The 18433-nt window shown below is 42.9% G+C and overlaps 1 protein-coding gene across 4 annotated transcripts in view; it reads right to left on the bottom strand.

The window, feature by feature from the left end:
- Positions 1 to 2044: 2044 nt before the first annotated feature.
- Positions 2045 to 18433, bottom strand: part of abhd18 (abhydrolase domain containing 18) — a 182447-nt gene continuing 166058 nt past the window's right edge. For all 4 annotated transcript variants that reach the window (XM_030369227.1, XM_030369226.1, XM_030369228.1 and 1 more), the window contains 5 exons: positions 5639 to 5740; positions 5289 to 5509; positions 5057 to 5187; positions 2505 to 2667; positions 2045 to 2315 (listed from right to left, as the gene is read on the bottom strand). In XM_030369227.1, the coding sequence (XP_030225087.1) occupies positions 2261 to 2315; positions 2505 to 2667; positions 5057 to 5187; positions 5289 to 5509; positions 5639 to 5740 (672 nt within the window). In that variant the 3' untranslated portion in view covers positions 2045 to 2260. The remainder of the gene's footprint in view (positions 2316 to 2504; positions 2668 to 5056; positions 5188 to 5288; positions 5510 to 5638; positions 5741 to 18433) is intronic.

The raw sequence follows: 18433 nt of genomic DNA, 5'->3' as shown, positions 1-18433 counted from the left end.
GGGTGCGGTCGCACCCCCGCACCCCTACTTCCAACGTCCCTGCCCTTATAGTCTTTGTTCCACTACAGCAAATTATATAAAATAGTTCACTTTCAGGGAGACTTGGGCCTAACACAGAAGAAGAACACACCAGAATAGGCCTGTTTAGTAAGCAGGATTTGATGCCGCATTCCTACACTTAAAATGCAATTCAATGTGGAAGCAATCCAAGTATTCAGAATACAATACTCAGATTGAGTGATGAAACGGAATACGTTACATATTACATTTTTGGGCATGTATTCTGTATTCTGTGACTGGATACATTTTAGAAGTAACCTTCCCAACACTGAAAACGACCAACTTGGCACAAATACAAAGAAAATACATCTCATTACGGGCGCTGCCATCTGTTTGTCGAGTCGTACGGTTACCCTCGCTGAACTCAGTGTACTCTCAGGAGCCCGAGTAGGACAGATTAAAAGGGGGCGTGCCTCAGTGAAATATCCTGAAAAGTTCTACACACAAAATCTCATTTTAAAGATCCCATGGCATGAAAATGTCACTTTCTGAGGTTTTCTAACATTAGTATGAGTTCCCCTCGCCTACCTATATTCCACCAGTAGAAATTTCGTTGGGTGTAAAATGAGCACTAGGCATTCTGCTCCGCCTTTGAAAAAACAAAGCTCAGACGTAGGGCTGGGTAAAAATATCGATTCATCAGTGCACTGCAATTTATTTGTTCTCGATTCAATTTCGATTAAGAATTTTTTTTAAATCGATTATTTCCATTAAAAAAAAAGAAAAAAAAAGCATATTCAGTCATTGTAATCTAGAAGCGAGTATGCCTAAATGTACATGCCCTTTTACATTTGTCCATGTTATCATTATTACTTTTATGCTGCAAGTTTAGCTCAGGAACAATACTATACAATGGTGTTTTCCCTTTTTGGTAGTTAAAGCACAATGAAATGGTTAATTCATTTTGAAATGGTTAATTCTAAATAATATTTAGGTATTTTTGTAATCAACACGTTTTATTGAATCGATATCGAAGCAATTGGATCAATATCAAATCGATATCGAATCTAATCAAGATCTAAAGAATCGAATTTAATTTAATTGTGAGGTATACCTGGCCATACCCACCCCTGCTCAAACGCGCCGTTTTGGAATTTTCCCCGTAGATCGCCATATGGGGAGATGCCACCTCCCCTTTCTCTGCCTTGCCAGCCCAGAGAATTTGGCCCGCCAATGAGATACGACCGTGCGAGCGCCACGTGTGTGTGTGTGTGTGTGTGACTACACACACTGTAACGCAAGTGTTGTACACTTTTTTTATTTGGATAACCGTTCTGCTGTTGGTGTTATGGCGCATAACACGTCGTCTCTGGTATTTCCACAACGAGACTCATAGTGGGGGTTATGTCAGCCATGGTTGAGAAGGAATTGGGGGGAAAGGAACTTTGGCTCGGACTCCCTGAAGTACATGAACCACGACATGGGGCTCAAGCGGGAGACATTCGCGGGCAACAATCCCTTTCTCCTCCATGTCGTGGTTCAGTCTACTTCAGATTGATGTGGAAGCGGAAGAACGACGCAGTCGTTTGAGATTCATAATATCGTCTGGAGGCTCACATAGCATTCGGCCATGATAATATATATTATATGATATAGATATCTATGTATAATATGATGAATATGATCTAGAATATTTACAGAACACGGCCAAAGGCTGTGTGTGCCTCGCCATTGCGATACATCCACTGTAAACAGAGCGCATGGTACCGGGGCCGCAAGCTGCTCAGGACCACACCCCCACCCTCCTCTCTCCTCCTCATTTGCATTAAAGCTACAGACACCAAAACGGCGCGTTTGGGGAAAAGCTCAATGTGCGACTGGCTCGTAGTGGCTGCAATTCTGCATACCACGGCTGAATTTCAGGTACGTCTTCAAATACTGTTTTTGGGACCCACTAATATCTATATTAAAGCATCCATAAAGTAGCATGCCATGGAACCTTTAATGGAACCACCATGTATTCATGCATCGAATTCCAATTAAGTTAATAATAGTAGGCAAGTTTATTTCAACCAGTTTGAAGCTTAAACTGATATTTCAAACAGTTGTGTACATAGATTATGTTTCATAAGAAAATCGTGATTGTTAAACTACATAATGTTCCTCAAGGAGTACAGGCAAATGTTTTCAGTTCAGTGTAGTATTTCATCCAAGTCTTTGGTTTGTTCTTGGAAAAAGGTATCCATGGCTGTCCTTGCTATTAATGGTTTGAGTATTTCTGTTGGAATCTGTCAAAGGCATCATAGATGGCTTTTCTGAAAGACAAAGGGAGTTTTTAATTTCATCTTTATTCAAATGTCACCTTCAGAATACAGAACGGTAAATATTCTGCCTTTAAATGTACATATTGATAATAGAATAATATATTTTGGCTATACTTCCATTTCATTATTATTGTTGTCCACAGATTACACAGCTGCACAAGTCCCTCCACAGTGGTTTACCTGAAATGGTTCTGTTTGAATAGATACGCGCCGATATGTCCTCCCTTAATGTATCTGACTTCACATCCAGGCCATATCTGCTGTAGACTGAGGACTCCGGTACGAGGTATGTAGGCGTCCTCCTCCGCTTGAACCACAATAATAAGACTGGGATCTACAGGGACTGGAGGGAGAGATTCAAAAGAGGAAGGTTAAAAATCCTTCCCCTGTTCTGGGCAATGTCCTTGTAGTAGCAAACACTTCAGAAACATTTTACCCTTTATGGGAGAAATTTACTATAACATTTAATATCTGATTATTATCTGTATGTCTGGAGAAACATTGGGGCTACACGGTACGCTGCAGAATGCTACCATTCAAGCTCCCAAGAAAGAAGAATTTTCTGGCAATTGGGATATTCAGATCAAGAGTAATAATTTCCCTTTATATCAAATTCCAGTTTTATAAGGATGCTTTAATAGCTGTTTTTTTTTACCTTTTTATGTAACAAAAATTGTTGAACTTATGAATTAATGAATAGCGCATTCAAGGTACTTATCACATATCATAGGTAGGCTGAAAACAGCTACATCATGCCTTTAATCACTTATGAGAAATTATTAATGGCTGATCTGGAAGTATTTTGAATAAAGTAAGTTAAATAAATAAATGATAGCAATCTATACAAATGTCCATGTAAAATAATCAGTCGACTATCAACCTAATACAGTTCTGGATTCTGTGTTGATGGAAATCCAAATGTCTGATCAGATATTCTTCTTTCATTAAAGAAGAGCAAAATAGGAGATACATGCCCTCAAATTGATAAACTTTTGCGACTTGCAAGAACAATGTAAGTCTAACTCTGAGGCTGACTGGTAATGCTAAAAACTTAAGCTGATTGATTGAGTAGAGAACAAAATATAAAACAAACCTAAAAATCTAGTGAGCATGATGCTTGATGAAAAAAGAAAAAGAAAATGAAGGCATGTTAGAAAAACATTTTTACGTGTGCGTAGCATCACTTTCAAATTTCATTAAGAAGCCCATCTTCTCCTGGCAGTAGTGAGATGTATCTACAATTGGTATAGGAAGATTTAATTATTTCGGCTTCGTCATTAAGCTTCTGTGATCAGGAACTAAAAAAGTGTGCGTCTTAAAATGCTACTGCTCGACCTTGAAAGAGGTAGACTGAATAATGATTTTTAAAGATTAACTACGATTAATTAATTAGAGTGAAAAGAGCAAAATTATAACTTTGTTATTGTTCTGAATTCCCCAATATGTGATGTGTGTTTGATATGTGTCACTGGCCCAACATTAGTGGGATAGAGCCATCAGAATCACCCCATATTAAGCTCTAGTCATAGGCCCCCAAACTAGTATGTTGGTTAAGGCGTTTGGTTCAGACAGCAGCATATCACGGCCAGAAATTAAGAGCACTTTTTTTTTTACGCAGCCTTCATCAATGAATAGGGTTCTTTCTCTGAGCAGTGGAGATTGAAAGAAAAAAAAGTACATCCAAATGTGGATTTAAAAATAAAAAGGCTAGTCCTTCTATAAAAGTGTATCTGAGGCCCCGTCCACAAGGAGCCGAAACGGGCGAAAACTATCCGGTTTCGTTTTATGCGATTCAGGAATATCTCTGTAAAGATGGAGTCATTGCGAAACCGCATCGAGCTGTGGAAACGCTGTAGTAAATATTCAAGGCGCTGGTTCTCCACAGAAAAAAGTGGAGCGCATCAAGCCTAAGCACATACAGCCTGTGCGCTGTATACAAACATTCAGTCATGGGGAGATTCAACCTTTTAAATTGAGCAGAAATACTTTTTAATGTACAGTTAGTAATTAAATTGATCATGGGGCTTTATTTAAAGCTACAAAAAAATACAAATAAAATAATCAATAAAAAATTAAACGCAATGACAAACGGCTAATGACTTCATCGTTTGCGTTTCAGGCGTCCACACGAATCCTAACACGAAACCGCATAGGTCCGGATAGATTTGAAACCACCTCCGAGGGTGGTTTCAGAAATGTGCGGTTTTGGGCACCGGATTCGCCGGCTCAGTCCGGACGGTCGGCCGAAACGCACAAGACATATGCGGTTTCACCAAAAAATCGAAAACACTAGATTTAGTTAAGTTCAATAGCACCCAATCTATTTATTCACAGCAATATCCAAAAAGGGTTTTCTGAAATTCACAAAATGGTAGCAATACTTATGCATGTCGGCCGCGTGTTCTACCTGTTGTTGATTTTTTTTTTAAGATAAAATGTAATAAATAAAAAGAAATAATAAAAAAGTGACTTTGGAAAAAAAAACAAATCAATAAACAACTCACTGACCTCAAATACAAAATAACTATGCATTGATAGGTCTGCTTTATGGGGTCTGTAGCCAATACAAGGTAGGGGTACAATGGCCATGGTTGGTTCCACCACTTTAGGAAAACTAACCACGCAAGCAGAGAAATTAACTGAGCAAGCAGGAAAACACTTTGCAACGAAAAATCGTTGCAAAAAAAAAAAAAATCCTTAACATCCACCAGTTTGTGTGGAAAAATACTTACGTGGAAAGTTAGCCATGTGTGTACATTCATCCATTACTCCCTTCATGAAACGAAGAGACTCCCATTGTGAGAATGGCTGATAGTTAGTTGCAGAGTCCTTGCTGTCAGTAGGTACAGCATCATTAGCTGGCCTATGAAAAGGAAGCATGAGCCAACAACATCAGAGTATTTAATGTCATTAAATGTTAAATCAACATTTACTTATTTATTTTTACATTTGCAATTCCAATACCTTGGAAGAGTGTCAAAGCAATGTCTCCTATTGTTTGAGACATTTTTTTCTAGTGCATCTTTAGAACTGTTTCCATCCGATTCCCCACTTATCCCCACTCTATATCTGGGATAACGGATTGTTTCTTCTCCATCTCCACTGAAAGACACCAGATGGTCTAGTGAACTCAAACTGTCCTGGGAGATATTTACTAGATCCTGGGCCCTTTTAAAAGAATCCACCTAATAGAAACACATATAACATTAACTATTCTTTTTGTTGATCTCATTTGTCCATGAGGAATTTACTTTCTCAATAATGTATTAAGTATTTTTTTTATTTTCATTTGAGATATAAAAGGTACAACTTACCCCACAGTATTCAAGAAACTTACTAATTTCCTCTTCATAAACTGAGTTAATTGCATACTGCCTATCCAGTTCTCGCCAATTCACAGCTTTACTCAAAACACCCTGAAACCATAGAGAATAGAAGAGTTTAATTTAAAATGTTCTATTGTTGTAAACAGTTTGAGACAAAGTAGTACAAATGTATATAATTACTTAGAGATCAGTTTGGTTTATAGTATTACGTGAAGGTGAGACACTGTAGCCTGCATAGCAACACAAAAACATTCAATCTCTTGTAGCCTACAGTATGTTTTCGTCACCGGGGATACTAGAGAAGTATGGAAATAACTCGACTCATTTATCACATAATCGTATTTGCACAAAACTCGTGGTAAATTCAATTTTATCTCGAGTTATAGCACCCCTGGTGATCAATGTGGTACCAAACTTTTTGGGGACCTCATAATCCTGTTTTACATAGGTGCATTTCATATATGTAAAAAAATAAAAGAATAATATAATAATAAAAAATAAAAATATGCTTTATATTTTAAGGTAAAAGTAATATCGTATTGAATTTATATAAGCCCTATTTTTTTAGATAATAACTGAAAATTAGGATGAATAATATTAAGTAGGACTGCTCCCACAAGGTTTACAGCCAGTTCAGTCATCACTCCTACACGCAGCTGTTCCTCTGTCTGTTTTCCAATGCTGTGGTCCTCATGAGACTGGGGGCCAGACCAGAGGGAATGAAACATGCCTCAGAGTGCTCCGTTGTTAACCGACTGCAGGTGGGGCTCAGCACATGTTTCATATCTCTGCTCACAGAGATATTTTGACCCGAAGACTGACAGCAGCGCCAGTGCAATGCCCCGGAGACAGCTGAATTTCTCAGGTGCAGATGCCCAGCAAGTGAGGATGTAGGCTCCGTGATCTTAAACTGTTGTGGCTTTCCGACTGTATTTTGAGCTCTGCAAACTTAGTCACCCACAGTGTTGAGCTCTTCTGCTCAATCAGCTGCATTTTCATGTCCTCTGTATCCATCCAGTCGATCAGAGTAGCATCCAAATCATGCCCATCAAAGCTGTTGGGCTTCATCAAAATAGAGAACATTGGTCCGTACCTTTTAAAATCCACAAATCGTGTTGTGAACTCCGCCTTCAGCACACGCATGTACGTGGTTATTTCAGCGGGGCTGATGTTGCAAAAGGAGGACAGCTCTCTCAGGTGTCGGAAGTAGTGGACCGTGGAGGTGGAAATGTCATCTGAGAATACTGCCAGCTTACCGACAAAAGCCGTCCATGTCTCAAACATGTCCAAAACAGTTTGTCCTGCTCCTTGAAGTCTGAGATTGAGCACGTTCAGATGTCCCGTAATGTCCGCCAGAAACATAAGTTTCACAATCCACTTCTCGTTCTCCAGTTCTGGATACTTTTGGCCCTTTTCAGCCAGAAAGGCCTTGATAGCATCAAAGCAGCTGAAGAATCGCTCCAGAACATTTCCGCAACTCAGCCATCTCACTGCTGAGTGGAGAGGCAGATCTGTGTATGCGCTGTCCAGCTCCTCGAGCAGGGACTGAAACTGCCGATGCGTCAGAGCAGATCACTTCACTATGAAGTTAATAATCGTTGTCACCGTGGCCATAACTTCATTGAGATCGGAATTTGACATTTTTGCACGCAGATTTTCCTGATGATATTTGATATTTTCCATGATGCAGTGGAGTTTCATGATGGGGTGACAGACTTTTTTTTCTATCAGTTTGACAGCTCCATTGTGTCTCCCAACCATAGCGGGAGCGCCGTCTGTGGTCACTGCAAACACTTTTCTGGTGTTAATCCCTTGTTCTTCAAAATGTTAAATTAATGCCTTGGCTACGTCCTCACCTATAGTAGTGTCAGGCATTGGCTTCAAGCAGCATAGTACCTCTCTGACAGTTGAATCACAGTACCCTGCCATGACTGCGGGATGTCATTCACATCTACGCTTTCATCAAGTGCAATGCTAAATACCGCAGCATCTTTTAATCCAGCTGTTTGCTGAGCTCTGACATGTTCAGCCATTTCATCAATACATCGCTGAACACTTCTAGCTGACGTGGGAATGTCCTTTATTCGTGACTTGATCGTTTCTTTATTTGGCATGCTTCAAAAAGAGCATCTGAGCAACTGAGAAAAGCCTGCTTAATACATTTGCCATCCGTAAATGGCTTCCCATGCTTTGCAATGCAATGCGCAATGCGATAGCTTGCTACTGTCCCGTGATCTTTAGCAGTGGTAAAAACCTTGAAGGAGCTAGCTTGTTTTTCATATCTGGACACAGCACGTTTAATTGACTCTACTTTGTCTGCTTGGTCTTTGAAGGTCTTCTCGTGCTCACTAGCGGCGCCAGGATTTTGATTGTGGGTGGGCCTCTAGAAAACTGGATTGGCCAGTTCAAATAAGCCCAAAGAAAAAAAACGGGTACCCCTTTATCTCCGTTTCAGCGCTTCTCTGCGGCTCTGAGGACAGCGACTCACAGTAGCCTACCTGTGTGGCTCTTGTGTCGCTGTCCTCAGTGCTGAAGCGGACAAAGACATACACCTTGGCAGTAAGCCTAACTTAATTTATCTCTTTTGAATGTTCAATATACAAAAAGACTGAAACGGAATTATATCTTTGGAGGGTCTATTTCTCTCTCCATTTATTTACCCAGCACGGCGCGCAGGGAACTGTCCACAATTATTTAACTGTTTCTTATAAATTCAGAATGACAGAAGAAGTGTATGGACACGAAATAACAGAAGCATTGAATCTTTCACAGCTGCTTAACACAAACAGCAGGAAAACTATCAAAATTATTTCTCCTATAGCTTATTTCTTGAAGGGTAATTCCGGTGTAAAATGGTTTTGTATGATAACGAGATAAAATGTTCGTTTTGGAGCACAAAAACCGCATGTAGACGCTTTCTTCAGTTGGCTGTTTTTAGCAGATTCTATCAAACGCTATAAACTTGTAACGATGGAGGCACTGGTTATGGTAAAAACGAAATCGCTATTTTAAACCAATTAAAAGGCTAAAAGTAGCCCGACACTTCTTTGCTATTATAATAAGGGTCTTAACATATAAAACGAGGCATTGAGAACTCTAAGTGTACAGATTGTTTATTAAAAAGGACATTTTATACACACACTACCATCAGTAGATCACCCGTCAACGCTATTTTGTTTTTGAGACTCGATAGGTAGATTGACGAACACAGAGCTTGCGTGTTGCTGACGGATGTCAAAATCTCTGTGTTCGTAAGTGGTTTTAAATAGCGATTTAGTTTTTACCATAACCATCGTTCTAAGTTTATAGCGTTTTGATAGAATCCAAATGTTCATGTTGGGGAAAATATCACGGGGGCATGCGTCGAGCACTTCTACGAGTGTTTATTTTTTCTCGTTCATGGTCTTGTTGGCCTTTGCCTTTCTTTTAAGCTGCTGCACAAACACAGTGTGCTCTGCGTCTTCCACTGGAATGGAAAAGTGCGAGCAGGCGGGCCGGATGAGAGCCTTGTCACCAAAGGTGTCTGACCGTGGCAAGCAGGCAGCAGTGGCAGGAGTTCCTTCTGCTCCTCGCAGCATTTCTTGCTGAATTTAAATGAAAACAAGCAGCTTTGCTTTGCCTTGCGTTTCATATTAGCCAATAGCTAGCTACCGTCTGCGTCTGTCTCCTTGAGCTTGCTTGAAAAGCTTGCGCTCCAACGTCATTCATTTCATTGGATCACTTGCAGCCTGTGGGCAGGCAGTCCACACATGGGGTAGAGGCCGCTGATTGGAAGCTTTTACTCAAAGCTTTTCTCAGGCTGCTTATTGGATGAACAGCTAGAATGAAAATCACTCACTACTATAGGCCTGGGTCAAAATGGGTGGGCCCGGACCTAAATGGGTGGACCCAGATGGTAGCGCCGCGGGTGCTCGTGCTTCGCCTCAAAATGACGTTTAACACTTGACTTTCTGCACACAACATTCTCACAGCATAAAGTGCACACAGCACGGTCCTTCACAAATACAAAACCAAACTATTGTGTTCAGCAGCACTGGAATGGCCTAGTTTTAGCCGCAGCGGGCGTTGCCATTATTCACAATATCATGCTCTGTCATTCATTCATATGTCTGTACGAAGACAGCGGACAGGGCGCTTGGTCACGTCACACAATTTGATCTGAAATTCTCGCGCCTTGCCGCCTGTAACCTAACCAATGGCCACACTCCAACATCAAATCCATTTATTTTGCCACCCGCGGCGTGCCACGGGTGGCACGCCAGGGAATAGGTTACCGACCCCTGCCATAGATTCAAAGAAGCTAAATCTGGAGAACAATTACTAATACCAATGCACTGGCATCAGGCAGTGGACAGAGGGGCCGACACTGGCATCAGGCAATAGACAAGACGGACCGACAATGGCATCAGGCAGTGGAGAGAGGGGCCGACTGGCATCAGGCAGTGGACAGAGGGGCCGACACTGGCATCAGGCAGTGGACAGAGGGGCCGACACTGGCATCAGGCATTGGACAGAGGGGCCGACACTTGCATCAGACAGTGGACAGAGGGGCCGACACTGGCCGTCTGGAGGCCAGATCTGACCACTTTATCTTGCAGAGGATTATTTTAGATGATGAATTCAGCAAAATGGTTATCTCTGTGTCATTTAGCACTACATTAACAGCAACTGGGTACTGATTGAACAAGTCCTTTTTACATCTTAATGGGACAGTGCACTATGCAAAGCGGCAGATAATACATTTTGTCATACAAGTAGGTTGTGTCATATCTGGCTGTAGGTGAGTTTGGTAACTAAGATTCCTAGGGTGGGTTGCACCAACATGGATTAAGTTAATCCTGGTTTAGGGTTAATCTAGGGTTAGTAAATCTAGGTTTAAACTGGTTTATAATTAATCCGAGATGCGTTGCACATCTTAGTTTTAACTCTGGATTAGTTAACCTAGTTTAAACAAGGATTAAAATAGGATTAGTTTGAGTTCAGTCTGCCATGATGGATCCCGGCGAAATGTGCACAAATTGCACCATATAATCCACAATTTTATATCCTGGTCTTCTTTTTTCTAGCCTACATCGTGAAAAAAAACAACGGTTCACTTTTTGAATAAAGTTAACCGTTAATTTACCTTAACTGTTACAGTTGACACTGACACTTGACACTGACAGTGAACACTTATTACATTTATTAAGAGATGGCACGTCAAAGAGGATCGAACTTTTCAACATTTGAAAAGATGTTGCTGTCGGAATTGATGGAGGACTATGGGATTATAATTGAGGATAAAAGGACTGACAGCGTTACGCTGGAAAAAAAGGAGGAGACCTGGGTCATGTTAGCGTCGGAGCGCTTCAATGGCTCAACTGGCATTAAGGAGGTGAGGGACAAGTCACAACTGAAAGCCTGCTGGAAGATCTTAAAGGCAAAGGCAAAAAAGGATGCGGCAGAAGAGAGGAGGTGGATGTTTAAAACTAGCAGAGGACCACCACCAATGATTACGGACCCTCTATCGAAAAAAATCAATAATATGATCCCGCAGCAGATTTCCCCCCTCCCTAACCCATACGACGATGACAGCGCAGCAGAGAGGAATACAGCGACAGAAACTGAAAGTCCTCTGACTTTGATGCTTGATAGCTGGTCCAACCTTCCCATTGAGGCATATGACAGATTTTTTGGTGAATCTATACCGCTGTGAAAACTCGCTATTTGCGCAAAATTCCATTGGATTTAACCTATCTCTAATTTTCCTGCGAGGAACTCTTTCCTCTAACGCCATCCAGCGTAGATATGCAGCCATGTTGTCAAGAAAACAGCGATAAACCTAAAATGAACCTCCTCCAGAGGTGGTTTAAATATAACTGTTAAACCAGGATTTAACTAGGTTTGAAATTGCTGGTGCAACGGATTTAAATTTAATCTCAGTTTAAATGGAGTTTAAACTGAGATTACCAAAGGGTTAAATATAACCAGGATTAATATTAAACTATGTTTAAACCAGGTTAGAGTTTGGTGCAACACGGTTAACAGTTAAACCTTGAATTAATCCAGTTTAAGAGTTAATCCATGTTGGTGCAACCCAGCCCTAGTGTTTAGAATTACGATTGTTTGTTCTAACTTTCCATCTGTTACTACAGGGTGATTTAGACCTGTCGTGTTGTGATCAGTTAAGAAGTTGTTCTTCTTGCTATAGTTTCTGCCACTTAAGGGGGAACAAAAGGCTTCATAGCTGGGCGGAGCTAAGTCTGCCTCAGCTACCATGCCCATTTAAGGGCTAGCTATTGTTAGTGTCAGCTGTAGCATCAGGACCCAGCAAACGAGGCCCCAGGAAACAGAGTCTCTCTGCGGGAGTCCCTCGAGGAAGCCCGGGGAGGCCACCTGCCCTATTGTAGCTATGTGTCGTACTTCAATCTTTGTCAGGATTTCTACCCGTAGACGGCGTTACCATGGCTCCTCTGCTCGGCATAGCAACCCGTCTAATCTTTGCCATCCACCTACCCTTGCTTACACTGACCGTGAGATGATGGGAGGACTCTGGAACTGCCAATTGGCAGTCAAGAAGGCGGACTCGATTTCAGCCTACACGTCCCTCATGACCCTTCACTGGCCCTGACGGAGACCTGGATCACTCCAGAGAACTCTGCTACTCCTGCTGCCCTCTCCACCATCTACACATTCTCGCACACCCCTAGACCATCCGGGCGAGGAGGGGGGACCGGACTCCTCATCTCGCCCATGTGGTCCTAACAGGTCCTTCCACTAGAACACTTGGCCAGATCTGCGTTTGAACTCGTTATCCTCGGCGAATTCAACATCCTGCCAGAGAAGTTGCACTCACCTGAACTAACCTAACTCGCCACCTTTGACTGGCTGGTTCCCGGCCCTGTGTGTGGGTGGAGAAGGGGATAGTGTTTTATCTGTTGCCTATTGTGTACAAAACTGCTGGATTTGCATAGTTTCTTTTTATGCAAATCCAGCAGTTTTGTACACAATAGGCAACAGATAAAACACTATCCCCTTCTCCACCCACACACAGGGCCGGGAACCAGCTTGACCTAATACCAGATCCTACGGCACCCTCTGCTCTCTCCGTTACTCCGCTCCCCGTGTCTGACCATCACTTTGTTGATTTTTCTCTCCCCTTGAAATCCACTCCCCCCCCTCCTCTCTAGTCCCCACATTGTCACCACTCGCCTTAACCTCAAATCCCTCTCTCCCTCTACATTTGCCTCTACTGTTCTGTCTTCACTACCTTCTATCGGACGATTCTCTCAACTATTTACAGATGAATCTTCAGACACTCTGCTATCCTCCCGCTCCTCCTCCTTGGATTCCCTCTGTCCCTTCCACTACAAACCAGCGATCCTCACCCCCCCCCCCTTCCTTTTCCTTCTTTCAGATTTCCCCTCGTGTGTCAACAACTAAATCTGCCTTCTACCGGAGCAAAATCAACTCCTCTGCCTCAAACCCCAGGAAACTGTTTTCACTGTTCTCGTCCCTCCTCAACCCTCCCTCACCCCCACTGCTGATTACTTTGTTACCTACTTTACGCAGAAAGTGAAGGACATTAGCTCCTCTTTTATCCCTGCCTCCATTCTCCCTCCTCCCATCCCCTACTCTGTCTTTACCCAATTTAGCCCTCTCACCTCTGACGAGATCAACAGAATAATAACATCTAACCATGCCACCACCTGCCCCCTTGACGCTATCCCTCCTCTCTCCTCCAGGATGTCTCAAGCGACATCCTGCCATTTCTCACCTCAATTATCAACTCCTCCCTCACTTCAGGCATTGTTCCAGTGTCTTTCAAGACTGCCAGAATAAAGCCTCTCCTCAAAAAAACAACTCTTAATACCACCGACATCCAGAACTACAGACTCGTGCTTCGCCTCAAAATGACGTTTAACGCAACATTCTCACAGCATAAAGTGCACAGAGCACGGTCCTTCACAAATACAAAACCAAACTCTTGTGTCCAGCAGCACTGGAATGGCCTAGTTTTAGCCGCAGCGGGCGTTGCCATTATTCACAATATCATGCTCTGTCATTCATTCATATGTCTGTACGAAGACAGCGGACAGGGCGCTTGGTCACATCACACAATTTGATCTGAAATTCTCGCGCCTCGCCGCCTGTAACCTGACCAATGGCCACACTCCAACATCAAATCCATGCCAGTGTTTCCCCCACGTTCACACGAAGAAAGTACACAGCGAGTGTGGCAGTTGTTGGCAGTAGGCTACCCTACACGGTTGCAAAGTTACATTGATTCTAGCAGTAGCGAGTGAAGCGGAAGATCGAAGAAAGAAGGAAAGAGAGAGACAGACAGAGAGAGAGAGAGACAGACAGAGAGAGAGGGAGAGAAAGTAATTTGCTAAAATGTGTCGCTACATGACCACCAGTGTTAAAAACCCTCTGAGCCCAATCATTTTATTGCATCTATAAACCGCAACCTCCGTGCCTTTTTCCTCTAGTATTGTGTGTGTGTGTGTGTGTGTGTGTGTGTGTAGGCCTATGTGTGTGTGTGCGTGTTGTCGCTCTTTTTGGGATCACTCATAGCCTTTACAGGAGCTTATATCCAGTCAGGAATTTATAGCCTAGGTATTTTCGGGAACTTTAAAAAATGAATCCATACCTTTAGATCCGATGTTGTTCTTTATTGCCATATAAAATCCGTTTTCATCGCGTATTTTAGTTAGGGATTTATGCTAATCGCCTGTAAGCATGTGGTCATTAGCATAAATGCAGGGAAAAAACCAAAGGACTTCTTAAAAGATCATGAATAGTTTCTATTATGTATAACTTATATTTATTTTATAATTTTCTCATCACTTTTTGACTCCCAAGACTAAGAAGAAGTGTTTTAAGCAATAACAAGCTTATCATCGCTCTCTTGTCCTCTTCCCCTGACTCTCACTGTCTCACAAAGGAGCTGAGCTCACCTGAGGTCTATTTGTAGTGCTAAGGCTCACACTGATTGGTATTCAATTAGCTTAATTTTTTATTTTTCATGTGTGTGAGTCTGTGTTCTTTTCAAATTTTAGTTAGGTTTATAATTTAAAAAGATGTGTTTTGCCCATTGTTGCAGGAGATTTCCTTTTTGAACAAAGTGTCTTATGTAAAAAACAGTTATGCTTTGGGCATAGCAACCATGTTTAGTGTTTAAGCATTAGGCAAACATCTGTAAATAAATTGTGCAAATTATATTTGCGTTGTGGCATTTTTTGTTTCAATATTACTATACAAAAATATAAAAATCTGTAAATGAAGACACAAAAGGCAAAGTTACAACACCAATAATCCCATCTACAGTAATACAGAACTGTTTGAATAGGATTTAAGTGCATATTCTCCTCTCAAAGTGCACCAGATTCATGCATTCCAATGTAAAGGGTACAAAAAATTTCCGGCCGGGGGGGCATGCGCCCGGACCCCCCTAGAGGGTTCGGGGACCACACCACCGCTGCTGAAAAAAATCCTGCGGGAAACACTGCATGCAGTGGTGTCCTCCGGGTCCTAGTGCCGGCAGTCAAACGCCGGCTTTTATTTTGCCACCCGCGGTCTGGTGGATTTGTTCAGAAGACAGAAGAAAAAGTTCGCAGAAAATTATCAATACAATTCTTTCATTCCTGTCAAAAAAACTGGAATGTGCCGTTGCTAACCAACTGTCCTCCTATCTCTCATCTAACAACCTCCTTGACCCTCACCAGTCAGGTTTCAAGAAGGCACACTCCACTGAGACGGCTCTCCTCGCGGTGACTGAGTTCCTCCGTGCTGCCAGAGCCTCGTCCCTCGGTCCCGGTTCTCATTCTCCTCAACCTGTCCGCAGCATTTGACACAGTGAACCACCAGATCCTCCTTGCCACTCTTGCCGAACTTGGCATCGATGAATCTGCTCTTTCCTGGTTCACATCCTACCTGACGAACCGCACCTATCAAGTGACATGGAATGGCTCCTTGTCCAAACCTTGCACGCTTGAAACTGGTGTCCCTCAAGGCTCTGTACTGGGGCCTCTTCTGTTCTCCCTCTATACCAGATCTCTGGGCTCGGTAATTGCATCACACGGCTTTTCCTATCACTGCAATGCTGACGACACGCTATTTCTCTCTTTCCCCTCATCTGATAAAGCCCTGATTGCAACACGCATATCGGAATGTCTGGCGGACGTCAGCACCTGGACAACTGCCCATCCCCTGAGGCTTAACCTCAACAAAACCAAGCTCCTCCTAATCCCAGGGAAAGATTGCCCACACATGCACTTACTGGTCACCGTTGAGAATATCACTGTATCTCCTTCTCCAACTGCCAGAGAACTCGGTGTGGTATTGGACAATCCGTTATGCTGCACCGCAAACATCACTGCGGTGGCCCGATCCTGCAGATTTGCACTTTACAACATCTGCAGAATCCGGCCCTTCCTCACAAGGGAAGCAGCTCAGCTTCTAGTCCAATCACTGGTCATCTCCCGCCTCGACTACTGCAATTCCCTCCTGGCTGGACTTCCTGCCTCTGCGATTAAACCTTTGCAGCGCATCCAGAATGCGGCAGCGCGCCTCGTGTTCAACCTACCGAAGTTCTCCCATGTGACCCCCCTCTTCCGGGACCTCCATTGGCTCCCTGTAGTAGCTTGCATCAATTTAAGACGATTGTACTGGCATACAAGGCAGCCGATGGGACTGCCCCTGCCTACCTCCAAGCATTGCTAAAGCCACACACCCCAGCTCGTATGGAAGAAATTAACCCTACATTTTATGTTAAACAATGATTATTATTAGGCCTACATATCATATAGATACTTTGATGGTGGAAGGTAGCTGATCACCTTTCCCCTATAAGTTAGGTGTTATGTGGCGCCAGTGAGTGGGTTAACTCTATTCTTATCTGATGTACTTTCTGAAGAATGTGCTGATATGCACACCTGTACATCATCTATCTGTTTGCATAGAGGTTAATTATGGAGTTAGAATCATGCCAAAACCCCGCACACACACAAAACGTGTTTTGCTCACGCATAACGATTCACACGCACACAAAACGTGTTTTACTCACGCACAATGATTCACGCACACGCTCAGTGTGGTTTGCAAATGCAAAACATCCTTCACAAACTAATGCATTTTGCTTCAGAAACAAATACAGTATGTTTTACACATAGTACAAAAAAAAATCCTTCAAGTACACAAAACTCCACAACTCCGCACTTGGAGGGAGGAGGGGGGGGCAGCAGGAGGTGTACAGTGGATAAAGGGAAATAGAAATAGGATAGACTGATCGAGCTTGCATAATCTATTTATTTATTTATTGCTACACACTCCATTTATTTATTAACATAAATAAGATATAATAATTGCTGCTAACATCTGCTGCTGCTTCTTCTTTTTAAAATGTAGTTATTTATTTATACGATGTCTTGTTGCATTTTAGCTTGTGTTTTTCTTGCTTGTTTATGTGTCTTGTCTGTACTACCGCTGCTGGAATTTTTGAATTTCCCTGAAGAAGCATTCCCAAGGGATAAATAAAGTGTCTGTCTGTCTGTCTGTCTGTCTGTCTGTCTGTCTGTCTGTCTTTCTTTACGTATTTTAAGAATCTAAGCTACCCACACATGGACCCAATGAAGCAGGACCAAACATATAAGCCGTAAATACTATACATAGCAACTAGGGGAGCAAGACCTTATTGAAGGCGGCTCCACCACAGAAGGCATCACCTGAAGAAGCCGAAGCCACCACGCCCACTAGGCCACGCCCACTTGACGGTCCCTTACCTGTGCACACTACCAGAAGGGGCCAGAGATTTACAGCGACACACGCGAAGGGTCACGGGCCTCTGCCCGTGGCCCATAGAAGAGAAGAGTTCAATAGGTAGACGGCGCAGAGAGACCCCCGGGCCTACGACCGGGGGGGCTTGAAGTAGATCACGGTATTTTCCTCTCCACGTGTTAGATAGAATTCCCTCCGTATAGCTTCACTTACCATGCCGAAACATGCCGACGACTTTATAATAAATGAAGTGAGTTAAAGCAACCCGGGATTGGACAACTTTCTTCGAGAATATGCAACAGATGGTGACCCCGTCGTTTGGAAGAAAGTCCCGAGAATCCCGGCCGGCGCGACGCTAAAACAACTTCAACAGGCCACACACGTCTGAGGTAAGTAGAACTCATTGTCTTAAAGATTTAATCTGAAATAGGATTGGTTTTAAGAACATTTAGGTGTAAGTTTGTTTTAGCCACCGTCCGATCGTGCTGATCCAGAGGCCTAGCATAACAACACGTGTAGATCAACGGTTGCAAGGAACACTGAAGGCCCAACCTCCCCCTTTCTTCACACTTGAGTTGTTTTTAGTACTCGTCGTTAACGATCATTCTTGGTACTGGTTGAGAGGTGAAGCCCTCCACTATCGGTCTCTGTATAGATCGGGCCAAAATATATGTTAACGAGAGTTATCTTTCACTTCTCTGCTGAGGCTGAGTTCCTAAGCAGTAGCATCATAGCGGACGTTCGGAGTGTATACTATCTTATCTGCCGATCCGCTAAATGCCACCCTAGACTGCATGCTTCATTTTACATTCAAGTCTGTTGGTATTTTGTTATTAAAGACGATGAATTATTAAAGGTAAAAGACCCTCTAGGCCCCCTACGCACGTGTACCCCCCCCCCCACCCTTTGTCCCAGTCTTCCAGGTCCGGTAGTCAGACCCCCCCCCCCATCCTTTTGTCCCAAGTCCGATCGTCAGATCCCCCCCTCCCCACCCTTTGTCCCTGCAAACATTCTCTTCCCCTACCC

Source organism: Gadus morhua, chromosome 10, assembly GCF_902167405.1.
Source record: "Gadus morhua chromosome 10, gadMor3.0, whole genome shotgun sequence".
Lineage (NCBI taxonomy): Eukaryota > Metazoa > Chordata > Actinopteri > Gadiformes > Gadidae > Gadus > Gadus morhua.
Note: the sequence above shows the minus strand (reverse complement) of the source record. Positions and strands in the feature narration are given on the sequence as shown.